The sequence below is a fragment of the Cloeon dipterum genome, chromosome 4 (assembly GCF_949628265.1).
Source record: "Cloeon dipterum chromosome 4, ieCloDipt1.1, whole genome shotgun sequence".
Classification (NCBI taxonomy): domain Eukaryota; kingdom Metazoa; phylum Arthropoda; class Insecta; order Ephemeroptera; family Baetidae; genus Cloeon; species Cloeon dipterum.
The window spans coordinates 7,816,293-7,837,752 of NC_088789.1; the positions used below are offsets into that span (position 1 = coordinate 7,816,293).

General features: G+C 38.6%; 1 protein-coding gene across 5 annotated transcripts in view; it reads right to left on the reverse strand.

Moving 5' to 3' along the window:
- Positions 1-288: 288 nt before the first annotated feature.
- LOC135942801 (proton channel OtopLc-like) overlaps positions 289-21,460 on the reverse strand; it is a 28,843-nt gene continuing 7,671 nt past the window's right edge. For 2 of the 5 annotated variants that reach the window (XM_065489115.1, XM_065489117.1), the window contains exons 2-10: positions 6,450-6,696; positions 4,597-4,711; positions 3,848-4,094; positions 3,336-3,502; positions 2,941-3,154; positions 2,468-2,630; positions 2,111-2,414; positions 1,328-1,747; positions 289-951 (exon numbers count right to left, since the gene is read on the reverse strand). In XM_065489115.1, the coding sequence (XP_065345187.1) occupies positions 871-951; positions 1,328-1,747; positions 2,111-2,414; positions 2,468-2,630; positions 2,941-3,154; positions 3,336-3,502; positions 3,848-4,094; positions 4,597-4,711; positions 6,450-6,696 (1,958 nt within the window). In that variant the 3' untranslated portion in view covers positions 289-870. Of the gene's footprint in view, positions 952-1,327; positions 1,748-2,110; positions 2,415-2,467; positions 2,631-2,940; positions 3,155-3,335; positions 3,503-3,847; positions 4,095-4,596; positions 4,712-6,449; positions 6,697-10,393; positions 10,611-18,913; positions 19,112-21,460 lie in introns of those variants that run through there. The other 3 variants (XM_065489119.1, XM_065489118.1, XM_065489116.1) reach the window with 3 other exon arrangements.

Genomic DNA, 21,460 nt, shown 5'->3' on the forward strand with positions numbered 1-21,460 from the left:
ATGTTCATCATTTTTTACCTTTTACGTTATCATTCAGGTATGGATTGGGTGTGAAATATAATCTTCTTTGGTCCAAGCAAAGTTCCCTTTTGATCTTACCTGTGAGACAAAGAGAAATAAATTTTTCAGGGTCAAGCGGAGGAAGTTAGCATAGGATTTAAGTTTACGTTGTAATGTGTGAAAAATAGGGAGATAGGTAGGAAGGTTTGCTCCAGTTCATTCACACTGTGATATATTTACAAGCTTGGGTTGGTTGAATTTTATTAGTTAAAAAAGGTCTGATGCAAATATGTTTTAAGATATTTTTATTACCATAAATTTTAAAAGAAACATAACATATTTTAACATTCTGATGTGTGCTTGAGATTTACACATGCAGCAGTGATGGTTTTGTACTCTTCTAGTACAGAGAGTTACGTCTAACGCGTCAATATGGCTTACATTAGTCAGTTATTTATTTTAATACCGGCTTGTGACACTCGCGAGACAAGCGAGTTCTAAGAATCGTTCCAAACTCGCCGTCCGTCTGGGACCGAATGATCTCTCAATATACAGTCATCGACCACATCAAAAACTACAATTAAATAAATTTACTCTTCATAAATTATTTACACGCTGAGAATTAAATTAAGAATTGGTGTTGGCAACGAAAACTAGGGGGTCCGAAGGCCGATTCCCTTGAGGCGGTGAGCGGGAAGGGGCCTAGAACTTGAGCAGGTGCATGTTGGGGTGCCACGGAGCCTTGCGAAAGGGGGTGGCGCCTGGCGGGGAGGGACCGCGAAAAGACCTTGGAGCCTGGAAGTGGATCTGGGCCCGGAAGGCCCCAGTGGTGCCCGTGCAGCAACACTGCTCCTCGCGGTCCCGCCCTCGTCAGTTGTACGCCTTTTGCCAGGCATTGAGCAGTCGCACGCACGAGTGGAACCTGTGCAGAACCAACAGCGGCAAACTCACCTGCAAAACCAAACAGGATTAGCAAAATTAACACACTTTTTGTATACTGTTTTTTACTAATTATTAAGAGTCAAACAACGTTTTCATTGGAGCAATAAGGATGCAAAAAAAAAACTAGTGCACTGATTTTTCTCAATTTATTGAAATTTCCTATTTAATTTTTCCTTTAACTCTGTTTTAAGAAGGAGGGAGATAGCAGACCCACTAAAATTCCCAAAGTTCAAATAACACAAAAAATTCATAAACTAAAAACGAAAAACTGATTAAATCAGCGCTGATCACAAATCTTAATCGCAATTTTATTTTAATCGTCGAAGGCGGCCCGATTATTTATTTACTTATTATTATTATATTTTTTTTTAAAATATGTACTCACCCTGCTAATGACTCCCCAAGTGAGCACGCCGTAGAAGTTGAGCTGGAGCTCTTGCGACACCCAGCTAAAGGTGACCAGCGAGTCAAAGACCCACATAATTCCATTGAGGCACAGCAGACACGTAACAATCTGCCTGCCTGGCCTCGAAATGATCTGTCCGCGGCTCGAGCACTGGCGTCTGCTCAGCTCGTCCATCATGCCGGTCTGCAGGGCCACGTGCAGCAGTTGCACGGCGCAGTAGGCGATCAGGGCGGCGGCCCGGCCGTCCTCAGGGTCGTCCGTCCGCTGCATCTCGAGCACGCGGCCCACGCCGGCGGCCATCGTGAAGATGGAGTAGGCAACCACGCCGAATGAAGACGCCTTGGACAGCAGGCGGTCGATGCGAGGGGGCTCGCTCGAAGACGCGGACAGACGGCGGACCTGATTTAGAATGAAGGTGTCTTGTTATTTCAACTATGTAATTTAGCTCAATCTCAAGCAAATTTGCATTAAACAGTTATTTCTTAAATTTTCAGTTTTTTTTTAATGCCGAGAAGAGTAAAAATTACTTGGTTCTTAATTATTGTAATTAAAAACCATGAATATGAAAAGTTGTAATTAACAAAATGTTAATTACAACAAATTAACAAAATGTTAATTACCCGATTTTTTACTACTGGCCCCGTTTAATTTGTTTGAACCAATTTTTTCACTACAAGAATATCTAGAATCTTTACATCGTTTTCTATTTTTGAGAACAAGGTTTTCTCGCGTCAGAATAAGTCAAGAATTAAAAATTTTTACCTGAGCAATTCCGACAAGGGAAAGTGCGGCTGCGAGAGCAAGAAGAGAGCCTTGCGTGCCGACGGACAGCCAGAAAGGCAGGTGTGGCGGGAAGTTCGGGTCTCCTCTGACGACAAAGAAGACGATGATGACCACGACCCCAGCCACAACGCACAAGAGGCCGAGGAAGAGGCCGCGGCTGCTGGAGTTGCAGTCAACAGAGCCGGAGCACGAGCTACTCGAGCCCTTGCTGCCGCCCTTGAACATGTGCCTTCGCTGGCCGACCTTGAGACCCATCACAAAGGTAACAGCGGCCGAAATCACACTGAAATTCGAAGATAAGTCCAAGTTGAAACTTAAAAAGAGATAAATTTTTACCTGAACTGGACAATGAATGGGGTTAGGAAGGGAGTAGCCGAGGTCCAGAGCTGTCCCAAGGAGTTGGCGTTCAAGCACTCGTGCAGGCTGATCACCTGAGAAATATGGTCGGCAGAAACGGGCGCGAAAGCTGTCAAATGGGTTGCGTTCTTTGTCCAGCCTGCTGAAGAAATAAAAATAGGTATTTGACGTCCTTTTCTAAGTTAAATGTAGAGCAAAGAAAATAAAATGGCATGGAGATTAAGTCATTTAATTAGAATAAAATTAAAATATTCAACTTAGAGTGGTCACAAGAGACGTCCCTAACAGCAAATGAGAGTCTGGAACAAGGTTTAAGTGCCCAAATTTTGCATTTTTTTGTGGGGGCTAATTGTGGCGAGAGATTATAAATGTATTGGTACAAATACATTGTTTTTAATGATTTTTTTCAAACTTATTTAATAATCAGCAATGATTGAGAGTTAGAAATTCACCTCTGAGCGCCTCAGCTCTGGGGAAGCCTTTGAGCTCCAGGGGCGAGGGCAAGAAGCTGGTTGCGGATCTGCCCCGCTGCTGAGCCTGGTGGATCGAGTAGACCCACTCGGTTCCACTTTCCCAAACAATGAGACGCACCCACAACGCAACGTTGGTCGCAGCCAGGTGCATGAAGCCGAAACGCGCGGCCAGACCAAATCGCTCAACGACAACCTGCAAAAGAGATAATAATTCATCAATATCTCATTTTCAAAAATATTACTGACTTTAAGATGACTTTGAAAAATCACATTTTCAGTTAGTAGTTTATTTCAATATAGAAAAAATTGCGCGCCTTTTTGAGGTATTTGCAATGTGTTAAATTATATTTCATTGTGACTACCATTCTAGTTACCTGTGAGTTGACGAAGAGGAAATGCATCTGGAGGAAAGTGAAGAGGCCGTGCAGCACCGGGTGCACGAAAATTATGTCGCTGAGGCACGCACTGGTGCCAGTGGCGTCCATAGTCGAGTGCATTGCAACCTCCAGCCCGCTGAAAACCAGTGTCGCCAGACCAAACACTGGAACAGTTAAGGAAAATTCGGCGTGAAGCTCATGAACAAGGACGAACAAACATTGTGCGACGCTTCAGTGGCTGACTAAATCGCATTCGTCGAGTAAAAGTTTCGATCTAGCAGAGTAACTGTGCGTTTCGAATTGCAAATGCTGTATTTTAATATCTCTGCTAGTTTCTCTTTTTGGTGCAAATTAGCCAATAGTTGAAATAATAACGGCAAACATAAAATAATCGTTATATTTTTGGTAAAAAATGATTGCTTTAAATGCACAGCACGCATATACTTTTTATGAATTACTCATGCGTCATTTAACACATGAAATGAATTTTATCCTAACTGGATACTCACGAATGGCGCCGACCCTGATGTAAAACGAGGTGCCGGTGGTCCCAGCGCGGTGGGCCCTCTTCAGCGAGCCGAACCTCGTGAGCGGGTGTGGGTTTTCGGCGTCGTCTGTTGTCGGCGAGTCTTCCTCGCTGTCATAGTCGCGGGACGAGCTGCTGGACAGGGAGCCGCAGCTGTCGATCAGCACCCACACGTAGATGCACAAGATCACGGCAATGCCACCGACGTACAGATACAATAGCAGGAAACCCTAGGCATAAATAATAACAGTCAACTCTTGTTGCAGTTGAGAATCTTATACAAGCAAATAATTGTTATCGGTAAATTGGATTGAATATGAACTAAAATCATGGATGATATTTGATTAATTTCATCTGAATTGCATTTAAAGCATTACATAATATATTAATATGTGGGTGTCTCAATTTTGTTAAACTCATTCTCCAAGTTGTAAAAGAGAAATCTGATATCCTATTTTTTCGAATAATAATATTAACTGCAAAAACAAAATATGTATTTCAAGCTAAAAACAACTGCATGGTTTTGCCAGTGAATTTTTAGCTGTAGTTTATCTACAATAATTTGTATAATAGTCCTGGCCTCTTTCTGCACCATGCCTCAATAATAAAAAATAATAATGGACAAGAAACAAGAACAAATTGCTGGAAACACAAAAAGAATGGTCATCGTGGTGAGCCCGTTTCATTAAAATTATGACAATAAATCCTTGAAAGGAAAACAAAACACCTTACCTGCATGCTAAAAATCCGCACGGAGTTGTCCATGACTTCTATGAGGCAAACTGTGAGCATGACCAGAACCAAAGCTTGCCCGTACAAGGAGCTTAGGGCAACCCAAAGTTGGCGGCTGAAAAGTAAGAAATCATTCCAAATTAACTCTCAATCAGGTGCCGACCATATTTGCGTGCACGGTGCATTTTATTGCGGTCGAGATCGTAAAAAAGCTTCTTGTTAGCCGGGATTGATTACCTCATGCGAATAGCAAAACTGTCGAGAAATAGACTATACTTTATGATTAATTCCAGCAGTGAGAATTTTTACTATCTTTCCGCTTGGGTGGTCCACGCCTTTTAATATGCTCATCAGATCTAGTTCTGATCGTGATTTTTAAAGCGACCATTAGCACATTAAAGTAATAAAATTCAAATTAAAGGCGTCTATCTAGCTCGATATCTCCCTATGATACGTAGATATTTCGAAATATGATTCGTCAATCGTCAGTCATATTAAGAGCACGCCGATTCTGTAAAAATTCCCCTCTCCTACAGCGAAATTATATACTAATTTAATTGGCGTATTAAGAGCTGGCTTTAAAATAATTCCTTGGTTGTGGCATGACCGATAAAAAAATTACAACATCAAAATCTGTATGAGCCACCAAGGCGTCTAGCTTTTTGGTGAAAATTAATCTATTATTAGGCAGCCGCGTCTAACAGGAATCGAACCCGTCAAATTATAGTGTTTGTATCACTCAGTGTGCCACATTTCAGCATAATAATGAAGAGCCGGCCGAATGAGTGCGTCTTTCATCGACGCAAACAACACAGGCAATGCATCTTCATCTTTCCTCATTTCGCGACCGCATTTTACGGTTCCCGACCATATGATGTTTAATGTATTCCGAATTAAAAGCTCATTTTCGGTCGTGTGAAAATCTTTCAAGCGAGGAATTTTTTTAAAGTTGCATTTCAATTTTTAGACACCAAACACGATTTTTTGTATTTTCTACGACCAAAATTAGATTATTTCCATGCGTTTGAATTCTTTCGAAGTGCATCACTCACTTTCTACTCTTTTCTTTTGTATTTCGCGCGCCGATGCGCTCATTATATTGCACTGAACCATTATGTTCATACTCGAATTTACAGCTAATCTCGAGTTGCGATCGCTATCAGCTCTCACCTTTCTCCGCGCGCGCAGAAACAATGAAAATTCGCCGAATGAGCAGCTGCAATACGACGAACAATGGAAAAAATCATGTTGATTCGAGGCAAATTTCATAAATCACTCATTGCTTGGCGTTTTCGGTCGGAAGACGCGAAAATCCTTTTGAGCACTTGAATCGAGAGCGTTGGCTCTAATTGCCGGGTACGCGCGAGGACAGAAGTAGGTAAATGAAACTAAGTAATATATTGCACTGCACTTTACGTGATATACTTTAAAGGGAAACGTCTTGTTATTCCGGTTTAAAAGCTTTTTCAGCAGGAGAGAGTCGTTTTTCAGTTATCCAATGCCAACTTATCTAACAAAGCGCAGGTGGGTTTCCAGAGTGAAGAGTTTCACAGGGTTAAGTTTTATTTTATTACTGTATTAATACTTGAACTTTTGGAATTCTCTTTCAAAGAAAAAACTTTTGAAATTCTCCAGAGTACATTAAAGAAATTTTAAATATCATAATTTACAATAGACGAAAAATTTAGAGACAAATTATTTTACAACTTAAAAATATCACCTAATTTGGATTTATTTACTTGTTTTATCTGCTGCAATATCATTACTCTTTTGTGTTTCGCTCTTTATCCTTTTCATAATGATCAAAACATGTGTTTTTCTGGGCAACAGAGCGATTAAATTTTGAAACTTACAATGGCTCTCCTCGGTCCACCATCTCTTCGGAGGCTTCAAACGTTTTCCTCCGCAAAATCCTGAGTAACGAATTCCTGACCGGCGAATGCGCCGCGACACTGTGCTTGTGCGACGACGCGGACGAGTCTCGTTCCACAAGGGTGGCAAGTCTCTTGGGGGAAGTGGTGGATGCAGCTGAAGGTCGCGGCAAGGAGGCTGCGTTCAGGCTGTCCTGCTCGGCCACACTGTGCTGGTGATCATTGTAAACTGAAACACACGATAAATAATTAATGAAGACCGTTAAAAAGGATTTATGTTGCAATAAATAAAGAAAATGGCAAATCATTCAAATCTTCTGTCTCAAAGCAGTTCCAAAATATAATTAGATTTTTCATTACTAATTGGAAATTTAGAAATGAATGTATTAAATAAATCAAATTACTGGGTGTGGCTGTTAAACCTATTATTGAATATAACATTCGGTTACAGTTATCCGAAGCTTCATGACGACCTTATTTGTTGCTAAATTGATAAAATTAAAAAGGAATCAAGGTGCAAATTTTACGAGCACAGATTAAAACGGAGTTACATCCATCTTCATTTTTTGTCGTCAAAAACAATTAAAATAAGCCTCGAATAGTTTCACCTTCGAACATTCGAGAAACGTTCAAATTAAACCATTACAACGCTTCTTATAAAATAAGTAGGTCCCAGTTTTCATTAATGTTTAAAAATTATAAAGATTAAAAAACTGTAATTTTATGCATTCGCATTTACTGCCTTTCAAGGAAACTGTAGCTGTAGAATTAAGTGTTTGATTACTGCGAAAAACATGATTCTCACACGAAATCAGACTATCGTTCGAGTGTAAAAAAATTGATTTCACATAAAAACGCTATTTTTATTGTTTGATTTAGTTTAAACGTAATTTTAAAATTATGAACTGCTTTCAATACTTTTAAACGCTGTTCTCATTCAACCATTATTTTAATAATCAGTTCCAAAAAATCAGTTTAGTGTGTAATTATTAAGCAAAAGAAATCATCGTTAGTATAAAAAACTATTGTCTTTCATGTTCATTTTAAAAAACTTGGTCTTTTTCAAAGTAGCTTCGATTTGATCATAGAAAAGCACACCATCATTGCGAATAAAAGTGTGACATGTTTTCAGGTGCTAATTTGTGACGTCATCTGCGTGGATTATTGGGCTATGAAATGTATCGTCATCAAGACACTGCGTCTCCAGCACAAGTGCAGCGGCGTAGACACACACACACACCGAATTATGGCGCAGCCCAAATAGCGGCTCACTCGCGTGCCCTGATAAAAATCATCTTTCCAGCTTTTTGCGCGCTGCCGCCGTGTTTTCCCTCGCGAGAGCGCAGTTTCTAACCGCTCAAGTGCATCAAAACAAAAATAATCATTTATTACAATGTCAGCCGTGCACCAGGCAAGGGTTAAGTGAAATCCGCCTACAATCTAGTTCTGATCGCACCGGAAATTCCTGTTTTAATTGCGTGCACTTGTTAAGAGCGGCTTTATAGTTACGGAATTTTCAGATATTTTGCCACACCTCCATGATTTCGGAGTTAGAGGAGCAAATTCTATTTTACGACCACCACAGAGATCTGAATGAGCGATGGTTACGTGTTGTAATATGCCCAACCGTCAATTATACCGATTTATTGGCCTTCAAAACGACGCATTTGAATATCTGGCCTGGCTTCCTAAGTTTATGAATCATAACTAAAACACGGCACTTTATGCAAAGTGGAGTGCGTCGGTTGTAATTCATAATAAAAGCGCCTAAAAGGTTTAGGTCATATAAAAATTATGTCTATGACGCTCTCAGCGAATGCTCTTTTTAATTTGAGCAAAAACGCCATACTTTATAGAAGCGTGATTAAATTGAACATAAAATGGTTTCTAAAAAGACATAATTATTGAAGTAATCTTAGATCATTATGTTGTAAATAACTAAGTGAAACATTATTTTACTCACTGTTTAATTATTGAGATGATTATATAAGTCAATTCATTTTTTTCGATACTTTACGTAAGTTTGAGCTAGGTATAAAGAATCATAAAATTCATACTGGTAGATGGAAAATAATCAACGTCAACTTGTATCAAAATAAAATTGAAATTGCACTATTTTTCAAGGAAAAAACTCCATATAACGGAAATAATTTGAAAAAAAAAACAAATTTAAAAAAAATTCTTGAAATTATAAGCTTTGCTATATTTTAACATATTTTATTTAATACTAGCAGATTTAATAGAACCGGTCTCGAGTTTAAATACAAAATTGTTTCGCAGGTCGGAGCTGCAAGACGCGCCAAGACAAAATTATGCCATTCACGGCCTTATTTATTGGATTCATTTCTGTCCAGCGGTTTGCATTTTAAATAACATAATAAAGATACTCATCTCTTTCAGACGTCATCATCGCCTGTTTTCTTCGTAGAAAAAAATCGTGCGTACACGTTTCCAAGTTGCTAATTTTGGATATGTGGACAAACCTAAGCGATTGCGAGAGAAACGGGGCACAATCCGGCAGAGGGTAATAAAATTTTCATTTCGAGCGTCAGCAGCAACAGCTACCTGGTTAACGCACCGTAATTCTGCTCTATAATAAAATTTCGAGGGGCCTGGGGCCAACGCGCCCATGACAATCTGCCGGCCTCTTGCCCACAAATCAGCAGCTCGCTCAGTCTGATTCGATCGAAACGATTGACCGGCACGATTTGCGATTTAGTCGCTCCGCACCGGACACAGAACGTACAGCCAATAAGTGAACGTGAAATATCTTACGAGCGTTTTTCTGCCAAATATTTGCGATTACAGGTGCAAATATTCGCAGACCAATTAACGCAGCGTGTTGCATGCGGGCCAAGCGAAGACGCCTCTGATTAGCATTCACGCGCAGCCGTAATAAATTTTGTAGTCTTCTCTTAAAAATGGTTTCCTCCGGTTCTGACTTTGAAAAATTGCGCCTAATTATTGCGTATGCGCGCTTAATTACTTTGTCTAGAAATGAGAGCATTGTTTTTCGTTGCGCACTGGCCAAGATCTAGATCTATGGACAAGATTAATGACGATGTACACAATTACAGCTTAGATAAATTGATTGCGCTAACGTTTAGATTGATGGCGCTTCATATTTTGATTAATGGATCTCACCAAGCGCGTATATTCGCGCATAATCCATTACTCAAACCATATATACACTTCAACGTCCCCTTTTCAAACAACTAACACCCAAGTTAAAGAGTTGTTGTTGAAGTGCTCATCATTAAGGTCGACTTTTAAATTGCGCCACACAGGTCGTATATTTTAGAACTTTAGATGTACCAGATTTTACAGCAGGTGTATATTATTAAAATGAGTTACAAATTTCATATATATGTTTGCATATAAGACTTAAATTATCAACGAGAAGCGTGGCTACTGGTGGTTTGATTAGTTTAGCTGATCAGGAACACGTAGGGAACGTTTTTAAAAAGAACAAAACGCATAAAATAAATGTTTTTTGAACAAACAAACAAATAATAATAAACATACCGGTAATTTTATGAAAATTCCGAAAATTCAAAATTATCTAGTTGCTCAGCGCTCAGCTCTACGTGGATTATTATTTAAGACAGAGTTAGTTTGACGAAATGAATTTTACGTTATAAATGTGTTCAGAAAACCAATTTGCTGTGAAAAATGGTTTTAAAAATCTTTAAAAACTTTAAAAAATTGGATACAAGGGACAGTATTTAAAAGCAATGGTAATATGAATTTTTGAAATGCTAATTTAAAACTAAAAATATACCATATTTGAAGCAATTTTAAACGCCGTATTGCTAACTCGTAATTTATTAATGCGATAATTATCCCACACAGGAGGCAATCTTAATGAATGTTGAATATCAAATTCTATAAAAATACGCATTTTCATTTAGCCCTGGAAAGCCTACCAGACTCTATAACGTCCTCCCTGGTTGGCCATTTCTTCTCACCACCGCGCCCCTTCTTCTTGAGGTAAATGCGGTCCTCGGTGCGTTCTTCGCCCATGTCGGAGGAGCGAGAGATCATCGGAGGCCGCACTGAATTTTCTCACATCACGCAACACACACTGTCCGGATCCGACTTAGCACACTGCCCGTCCGCGAGAGACTGAAGAACAGCAGCGGCGTTGGGCCATATGGCGCGCGCTAAACAAACTGTTTCACGGGAGCCGGGTGGGGACAGCACTGAAAGAAGAAGATCTCTCCGCTGTTTAGCAGCTCGCGCGCGCTAGAGAGAGTTGAACGAACTGAATTGGAAGCGCTGCTCCTCCAGTGTCCATAGAGCACATTTGCGCGTGTTGGCTTTGCTCCACGCTGCAGCTCTCGTCGCGAATGTATAATTGCAACGATTCGATCTGAATTTCTAATCGCTATTATTTGGGACTCGACCTGACTGCTCTTGACCACCTTTTGGCACTTGGCTGCGCTCGGCCGCTGCCAAAATTGCCGCTTTTTAGCTGTCCGTCGTGAGGACAAAATTGATTTTGTCACCACCGCCGACTTGACCCAGACAAAGAGAGATCTCGTGCTTTCGGAATGTAAATAAAAATCGATAAAAAATCTTTTATTTGTATTGCACGTACGAAAAGAAACATTCTGAAGAAATAATCTAGTGAGCGATGAAAATTTTATTTGGAAAACTACTGTTAACCCAAATAAAATAGACAAGGACAAAATAGCACGCTCAAGTAATTTGAAGTAAGAAATTTACCACGTACTAATTAAAAAACTAGGATTGCTAACTAAAAGCGAGAAATTTGCCATTTGTTTGTTCAAATCAGCACAGAGCAGAGCTATTCAGTATTATTAGTTATATAATTTACCTCCCAATTCCACTCCCTGAATTCCTTTTCCGGTATTTTTGCAGGGGGAATTTATGGTTAAATACATTTTATATTTATCTTTATCTTAATATTTTGGGAAAGGCCTGATCTTTGAATTAGCTTCTCTCGTAAACAATCTCAAGACAAAAGAATTCAACTACTAAGAGCCTTGCAAAACTTGCTCTGTCAAAAGTTAACCTTATTCTATTATTTTCATATTTTTAGGTACCCTTTAGCTACCACTCCCTGGCCCCAAATAGGTCCACCAAAGGCCAAAATTTTTTTGGCATTTGAAATTGACAACAATGCCTTTCCTTCATTGTTAAGTTTCCTGACATAAACAGAATTGAGCAAAGAATAAACGTGACGGAATAAGGAAGGAAGAATTTTTGTGATGGATATTTTTTTCCGGAGGCCGGTCAGATTGGCAATTTTGAATCAAATTCCTATTTTGCCGGTGCATGGTTTAATTTAAGAAAACTAAGGTAAGAATTACTTCTTGCTCTTCTCGTTGGTTCAAATCCATTCAGAATGCCAATGATGGCTTCAGCAGGGTCACATTTTACAGAATTAAAACCTTTAAAACAATTTCACCTGTTTAAACAGTTCGAAGCCGCCAATAGATGGCACAAGCGGTTACTTTCGATTTTAATGAGCTTCCTGCTGCGATTATTCAAGACACAATCCTGCCTTTGTGCATTCTTCACTTGGAATGATTTTTTTGTGCTCAAACTAACAATTTGTCCATCTATTAACTACTGTAGAGTATCGCGATTTTTTTTTAATAATATTTCGGCGAATGGCTGGATTGATTTTTGTTTTCAGCACATGAAAAATTATTTTAAGAGTAGAATGCACTGTAGAAGGAATGTGTCTTAAATCGCACCGGAAGTTCATTAAAATATAATGTAACCACTGGTGCCATCTTTTGACGGCTTCAAACTTTAAGGGCTTTCGTAACTGGTGAATTATAATCTATATAACAAATTAAACTTTCACCAAAAGCGTTATAAAACCACTGTAGACTAATTCACAATAAATCAAGCTGATTACAAATAATTCGATTTGTACATCCTTCAAAACAGCTGTTCCCGTTACTAAGTAGCATTTTTTCCAATACGAGGGTAAACAACATAACACGAAGGTCAGTTAACCTTAAATTTAAGATTTCGCGCTTTGACAATCATATAACTACTGCTGCCGTAAAATTCTAACCTTCCTAACACTTATGGTTTCCACCCCCTACCCACGAAATTAAGCAGGAAGAGTTTCAACGATCGTCTCTCCTCACTTGCTATGAATGCAACTCCTGCGACAGCAGCTCATCTGGCCTTTTCCCGTTCAACCCAGCACCCCTCAATCCTTTACCCTTGACGTAAGTATGAGCGCACTCTTTAAAGTCTAAGAGAGTTTTCAGGTGCTCTGCAGACCTTGAAATGCTTCAAACATTTACAAACTACCACAAACCACTGTGAGACTCGCATGCACGTCGTGCATTTTTTAGAAATTTAGGAGGATTGCGAAGGCTCTCCGACTCGCTTCTTGCTAGTTTGCAGCCTCTTACAGCACACGTGAATCAATTTCACGGCACGAGAATGTCTCGCGTTTCAATAAAAGACCCCGGTGCGAGGGCAGGGACACGAGCGGGCATTTTTGGACAGGGGTTCCTCCAATGAGGCCCGTACGCCTACGTTAATTCCTGTTATTGGGACACGGCGGAGTTTTCGCGAGGTGTACGCTATCAGGGGGTTGCCCATCTCGAAAGAGGGGAACCGATCAACAATAAAAAAGCCCGAAAAAGTAAATTATTGCTGGCCGAGTTAGAGAACCTAGCTAGAGGGAGGAGAGACGCTTCCAACTGTAAACAAGTGGGTGTAGGTAGCATGCCAGTTTACAATTTAACAAATAATATATTTTGCGAGTCTTTCGCTCTCTGCTTGGCTCTTCCAGCTCTCAAGAATGCGTTGTTATGTTCTTTAAACTAAGTTTAAATATTTACAAGTTATAAAGAAAGCGTCTCTGAATATAACATACAAAATATTATGGCAATTAATATTTTAATTTTTTATCCCTGTCCGAGGACCGGGAAGGGCGCGCACTGCACTGGCACGAATGCTGAAGCCCCCGGGTCCCAATAACACAGCGAACGGATAACAAGGGCGCACCAGGCCGCACAGGGTCCCAGCCCGCTGAAGGGCCACTTGCCTCCGCACCGAGGACTCTTTGAAACGCTCGACATTCGTCCAGTGATGCCAAATCACTCATGTTGGAAAGGTCCAAACTAGCAAGTAGCGAGTAATTGTGTTTACGTAATTGTGAATATAAGCAACTATACTCCCAGAAACTCTTATTCTAGACTCCGTCCTTGCAAAGATTAGGGTTCAACAAACGCCCTTCACCTGTTGGAAAATTAGCTGAAACAATAGCAGATATATTATTAAAATGTAGAGGCCACGGATATTAGGTGAAGGGACGGAGACCAATTTTATCCCTGGCTTTTTTGTATTTTTGACCTTGTGGCTGAATCACGACGGCTGGCGGCTAGCCACGTGACCCAATGTAAACCAGCTGGCGCGGCGCAGCGCGGGAGACCTATATCGAAAATATTTTGGATACCGATAAAATCAAGAAACACTCAAAAATTGGTATCATCATAAATTATATTTCAAAGAAGTCGATTTTGTTGCAGAATGAAAGCTGAGAAGTTTCTGGCTTGCAATAATTGCGGAGCGTTATTTCCGACGATTTACAATTGCAGACGCCACATCAAGAATATCCACCGTCCGAAAGAGCAGGCCAACGCGAACGCACCGTCCGTGATGCCCATTCCTCCTCGGCCAAAAAAGATAATTGTACCTCTCGCTTGCCAAGAGCTTTCAAATACTTACGCAGCTGAAATAGAAAAGGCCTCTCTCGACGCGCATATCGCCAACAACGCGAGGCGTAGCCGGCGCCTACGGAAATCCCTTCCGTTCGGACAACTGGCCTTCGAGAATTTAATAGACGTGAACACTCAATTATACCACAATAGACATGTTTTCTTTGAAATTGAGTTTTCCAACCCAAAATTTCCGGCGATAGCGCAAGTGAATTGCGAACAGAAGCGCAGCAAGGACGCTTCAGTCCCAACGTTTAAGTGTGCCAATGCTAAGTGCAACATTACTTTCCCTTGTGTCTATTCCCTGAACATGCATATGGAATCGAGGAATTGTGTAGCAAAAGTTTCCATACCAGACAGTTCTCTAGATTTGACGCAGCCCAGTGTTGGTGAAATGGAAAGCCAAAATGTGTCGATGTTTGCTGCAGCGCTCGGCTTGATGCCGACGTAACTGTCTTTCAGTTTGTGGAAATAAATCTTTTATCTCTATGAAAGTATCATTTTTTAGTCATCTGCCCTAACTTAATTTAATGATGTTCTGCCCAGATATAATTTATTGGTAAATATAATTTAATAATGGTAAAAACTGTTTGATATGTTTAGACGATGCAGTAAACAACAAAACCATATTTTTACAAAATGCCAAAGTTTTAAGTCAAACTTTCAATGTGTTCCTAAAAAAGGATTATTTGAACCAATGAAATGAATTTTCTTGAAGAAATAGTGGCGTGTTACACTCGCAACATCAAATGCGTTCTATTTTAAGGCTATCTTGTTTTAGTGGAATCCTGTAGCGGTTTATGGAACTCATCAATATTCCCGAATCCAGTTGTCATAACTTGTAAATTGCACACGAATTTAAGAATAGTTGCCATGTTCAGCTGAACAAGCACCAGCCGATTATTCTTTGGAGTTTGCTGGAATTTTGAAATTTTGCTCTTTGATAAAAAAAATAACTTGCATATTATAATAGCCATGTTTATATGGCAAATTGCCGTGTTGTTCGTGATAACATAGACAGTAGATATATATAATTGTGGCCTGAAAGAGAAATAACACTGCTTTCGTTCACGCAAAAGTGACCTCTCCGCTAATTAAAGGTCTCGTCATTTCACGCGCAACCGTTAACAAAGGAAAAAGTGTGTGTGCGCGCACGTTATTTTCTTTCTTATTCAATCGCATTCTTTACATTATTAGTAATTGTTTTAGTAATTAAATAACAATAATAAATTCCTCTACAAATGGGAGAAGGGTGAAGGAACTTGCTGAAAAGAGCGATGCAATAAATGACACATCACGAAATGATAAATTTTCTTTCGGCCGAACGGAATCAAAAGGCTCACCTAATGGTATCAGCCGCAGACCATCTGTGTGTGTTTCTAGCAAATTAAAATAGCTGCGACGTAATCCGAGCTTTTTATTTGTGCATATTTGCTTGCTGCGGGAGAGACGCGTTCCGGCAAAAAGTGCAATGTCACGCTTTTGCATGCAGGACTTGTCAACATGCTGTTATAAAGCTGCCTTTCTACACGAAACATTTAATTTTTGTAAAAATAAAAGGTCACACCATAAAAATATTTGTTTAAGCATAGAAATCTATATTCAAGTACATTTAACTTAAAGAATTTTTAATTTCGTCTTTTTTCAGATAAGGTAAAATTCAAATTAAAAATTTGAAACAGTGATTACAAATTAGAATTATTGGAATTGCTGTTCTGTCATTAGATGCTCAAGATTTAATTTTAGTAAAAAAGTTCAATTTCCCTCTTAAACTTTAGATTAACCCGGAGATAAATTATTTCGAAGCCCTTAGAACCTTCTACAATATACACGGTTTTTTTAAACAAACCAAAATATTTGTGTGAAAAAGAATGTTCATTTAACATGAGAAAATCCGGAGCATGTGAATAACAATTATTTGTTATAATTCTGCAATCAAACGTACTAGAAATTAAAGCGCTTCTTATCTCGATAGCGAATTAAAATTTATATTTTTAAGTTTCCATATTAAGCACGTAGCTTTAATGATTATAATTATACTTTGCAACAATTCGCACCCTAATTGCCAATTCTCCGAATAAAATTCAGCAATTAATATGATTAAAGCTCATGTCCAACATCTGTCTTTTTAATCCCGAACCAGCGAAACACAAAGCGTCTGAAATAACTGTTGGTTAGATAATTTCTCAATTTCGCTTGGATCGTGTGTTCATAGTAAGCGCTACATACTCGAGGACTAATTATTTCACGGCACAAATCCTCTTCTTCTCATTCCTGCGGAGAACATGTGTTGTCATTGTCCCAAATGAGAACAAAAGGCCGCCGTACATAAAACGTCGTGTTGGAAACAAAAGTAAAATTCCTCGCACCGAGAATAAATCATTGCTCTCCCACGGCGGGAAATGTGTTAGAAAGAGTGAAAAATACAAACACGCACTGGAAAGCTCCCACGCAGAAATTATTTTCGCGTGTTCTCCAGTGCTCTTGATTTAATTGCTCGCGCTGCGAGTTAGAAAGTGATGACCGCGCTGTACCGGTCAGACGGAAAAAGTTGTGTGTTTTAATTGCACCCGCGCAGTGAGATATGACGAGCAAGCCAGAGAAAGAAAAAAAGAGAAACCGGAAGCGGCGAAGTTGTGTTGATATTGCTCTTATCTGCCGCCACGAGGAACGCTTTTGCTTTTACTTTTCGGATTATAAGAGTGCCCGAGCTAATGCGCCTCTTCAAGAATTGACAACAAGCTGCTTGACCCTATTACCTGATTAATTAGATGCATTTCAGAGTATCGATCGGTCTACTTTTGCAAATTGATTTCATTGCTGTACATTAACTGACCAACTAATCGCTCTTCAAATGTAAATAGCCTTCTCTTTTGATTTATCGACTTGGAGACCACAAGATATTGTAACGTTGTGGTAGCAGAATTGTGCGGTCGGCAGCAGCAAAATCCATTGTGAAATAATTCTATTGATAGCATAAATTAACGAAGCCATTTTATAGCCACAAAGAACCGTGTAACAAAAATTGTAATAAGTTATAAACAAGCTAAAAGGGCTATAGAAGACTGAATCCGCTGCAAACGGATGTGTCTGTCTCCCCACTCATCACTGCCAACCCAGGCATTATTAACAAGATAATTCTGAAAAGTATGCAACCTGCTTGGCATGACTGCTACGCACGTTGCGTCAAACGAACGTTGTGCAGTGAGATTCTGTTCTCACATATATAAAAATTATCTTTATCCGCAATGGATTTATAAGGAATATGAGCATAAGGCTAGACCGGGAGCATATATTTTTTAAGATGTTTAGTAGGAAAATAAAATCTCAAGGTGGATTGATATATTTTTCAAGATTGTAGGATTGTGCGGCCAGGAAATTGAAATATCACTAAATTTTGGCAATGGTGGTGGATAAATTTTGTTGTTAATCTCTTTCACTCTGCATAAAATTATTTATACCTATATTTCAATTTCCTAGCCATGCAATCTTGAAAATATATCTCATTTATCTGGATTTTTTCCTTTTTAACATTTGAAAACTCACATAACATATTTACGTTATTTTAACACTTACATTAAATCTTAAAACTATTTTCCACTTCATATACATATATGCGATTAATTGTTTACGGAGAGTTGATTTTACTGTTCATTGGGTCAAAAGATTGAAATTAATGTACTAATGTTATCAATATTTTTATAGTTTTTCTATACATACCGATGAAAGGCACCTTACTGTTTTGTAAAGGTTGATTTCGCTAGTCCTCTAGTTGAATTCTGTGGTAGAACCACAAGATTAAACAGCATGGTTGTATATGCTTGTTTACTTTCACAATCAGTCAAATATATACATATATTAATGTATCATAGTCAAAGTAAAAATCAAAAGCACGTGAGGAAGGGCGACACCTGAGACAAACAAGTTAGCTATAAGACATCCTGTTCAAGAGGACTAAGCAGAAGTAAGCGCAGGTATGATTCGATATAATGCTAAATAAATTAAGATTTATATTTGTAGACAAAGTGCTCACAATATTTGCAAAGCACAAAAACCGGTTCATTACATATAGCTTATCTAAAAATCAGATAAATATTTGGTAAAGGTGGATTTATTAGAGCGTAACAAAATTGGCAATAACTAATGATAACTCAATGGCTCACAGTCACAATTAAAATAATACGTTATAAAGAGAGTTTTACACGTTATGCATAAAATAAAATAAAACTTGTAAAATAACCCCTTGTTATTCTTTTGAAAAAAAAATACGAAATTGGAATTTCATTACGCATATGGCAAACGATTAGTGCTAATTTCGCTGCAACAAGTATAATTCCATATAATCACAGAACGGAGTACCTATTTTAGATTTAATCTCTCTTTTATACCTTGTTTGTCAATATACATATTCCTCATATTATTATTTAATGCCACATGTTTGAAGTAATTTAATTTCGGGTTATTCAGGTAATCTCCAACAAAGCATTAATATTGAAACATCTTTCATGAAAAATTGACTTGCTATCACTTTACATCAGGTGAAATGCGATTGCTAGAAGAACAAAAATAACTTAATATGAACTATTGTTAAATTCAATATCTACAATGTTTGTTTCCCAATTAATGTATTATGATGAATGCAGCGGAAGCAATTAATTGTCGGCACAACAATTATCTTCAAACTAAATGTAAACCAAAAATTAGTATATACGTGAACTATAATCTTACTTGGTCTCATGGCCTCACAAAAAGCAAAAGTGAATCCTTTTCCCAAACGAGACGTCAGCCCAGGGCTGAAAATTGTTTGATGACTGCACTGCGTATCCTCTGTTTGACAAGCGGCATGAACTGCACTGCACGGAGGCCGATTGAAAACTAAATAGAATCACACGTCCAAGCGTCATGGTCCATCAATCAACATCCCCGACCATGCAGTAAATGCAGTGTAGTCGTAAAAATTAATCGTTGCTGCGAGTGTGAAATGCGAATCTCGCTCATTCCCCGGCCAGATCGGTCAATTTCTCTTTCTCGAGTCATCGCGCGCACCGAAAAGTTGTTTACAAACGTGTATTAATAATTTCCATTCGAGTGTGTGTAAGGGCATATATGCGATGCATAAAATGGACCACGCGAGCAGCATCTGGCGAAACGAGAAAGAGCAGAGAGACTTTCCCTCTTCTGAACGCACACGCCGCCGATTCCTCGTTGCTCGATCTCTCTATGTGGAGCATCTCGTTTTGCCCCACTTTGTCCTCTCGCGCGTCCGTCACTTTTAAATTCATTTCCCACTCGCTGCGCGTTTATTGCCTTTTTTAATAAACCGATCCCGCATTAGGCTCACTTTACACCACCTTGTGAACGTTTTTATCCGTTTATTCATTTTTACAGCCGGCTTGATTGATGCCCCCGTCGAGAGGTGATGCCGATACAATTTCCATTGGTGTCTAGTTCACATACGACCAGGGGACTATCATTTGATCGAGAGGCAGAAGTCCGACAAGTTTCCTCAGCCTTATAGCTCCTTTTTTATCGGAATTTATACTTTTATGGTTGAAAGTTTTTATGTGAAAGTGAGGAAAAAGATTTTGAGTTGAAGCGAGTGACATTTCTTGGGCGTTTCAACTTTTTCTCTTTTCAAGCTTTATTACGTGCATCACACGCACGATCAGCGAAGTTAATAGTGAATCGTTTTGAAATTGTTTATGCAGCTATAAGCCAATAACAAATAAAACCAAAACTCGATTAACTTTTCTAACGATTATTGCACTTTCCCTGAACCCTATATTAGTGATTTTTTTATTAAAAATGAATGATTTTTAATTAAAAAATCACATGAGATGATCAAGTGTCTCTTTGTTACATTTTCCTAAATTTTAAACTTCGTCATACTTGAAATTATTAATTTTAGCATTATATATCGGGATTGTAAAATGTATATTTTAAAACAGGTGCATTGAATTATTACGGCTATTTTAAACTTGTTATGAAATCCGAAAGGAAGGAAAGAAAAGTATCTCTGCTATTTTTATTCGTTTTTTTTCTTTTGGGTGCAACAATAAGTTAATTTTTTCATAAGCCAAAATTAAATGTGCAGCCCTTGGTGGATTGTTTATGTGTATTTCAGTTTTTTGTATTAATGTCTTGCTCCGCTGGAATTCATGGTTTATGTTGCCCTAATTGATACATTTCCTCGCATCACCATATTATTTATTTGTCTTTTGAATTATTCTCACTATAAAAAATCTCTGCTCTGTTGCCGAGCTCGTTCAGCCGCATGAGCGCACCAGTCAATAACTCCTTCAAGGAGTTGGCTGGGCTTGTAACTTTTTTGCTTAAGTAAAAAATTCTCATTGAAGCTCATGAATCGCAACCAGCAGCCGAAAATATGTTTAGCATGACAGTTCTGGAAAAATAAACAGCTTACTACACACCGACGAAGCTGCATTTAATTTCAACTGAAAAATTATAATACTCTCGTGTGTGTTTTATACCTTCATTGGCATGGATTAACAATAATAAGTAAAGTTTAGTTTCTGACAATTAATACAGTTATTGTTTGAGCTATGAATTTTGAAATTTTCAATTTTTAAATTCTTATCGAAATATGCTGTAGTTACCATATTACAAACTATAGGGATGAATTAATTTTATTACGATAATCACTATCGCGTGTTGTTAAATCTTTGTCAGTCTTTCAAGCATAAATATGATTTATTAGCTCTGTGTATTATTCTTCTTAATGTGAGAATAAACATAAAATATACATTGAGAAACAGCAATTCCCAAGTCATTATAAATTTGTTGAAATCATTTGAAAGTGAATTAAGCACTTTATGTTCAATTTCAAGGCTTTCGCAATTCATTTTGATGTTGTCTCATTAACACCAAGAAACAAGTCTGGCGATTTGTTTACAATTTAGTCGGATTCATTCTCCGGACCATTACGTACGTGACCAACGAGTTTGGTATCATTCCGATTGAGCTATACGCGACGAACCGTTTAGCAAATGGACACGTTTACTGATTGTTTTCATTAAAAGTGACATCCCATTAAATCACTTTGCCGACTCCGAAAACACGCGAGCCCGCGACACCTAGAACCAGAATAGACACTCCTGATTTTTATCTCGGCACTCGACTCGAAAATCAGGTTCGGCAGACGAAATGGAGAAGGAAAGCAAATAAACATAATCTTTAGCCCACATGTTTTGCGAGAAAGTGGCTAGCAAATTTCTGTCGTACATGCATTTTCTCACTCTAACCTTTCGTCTCCTT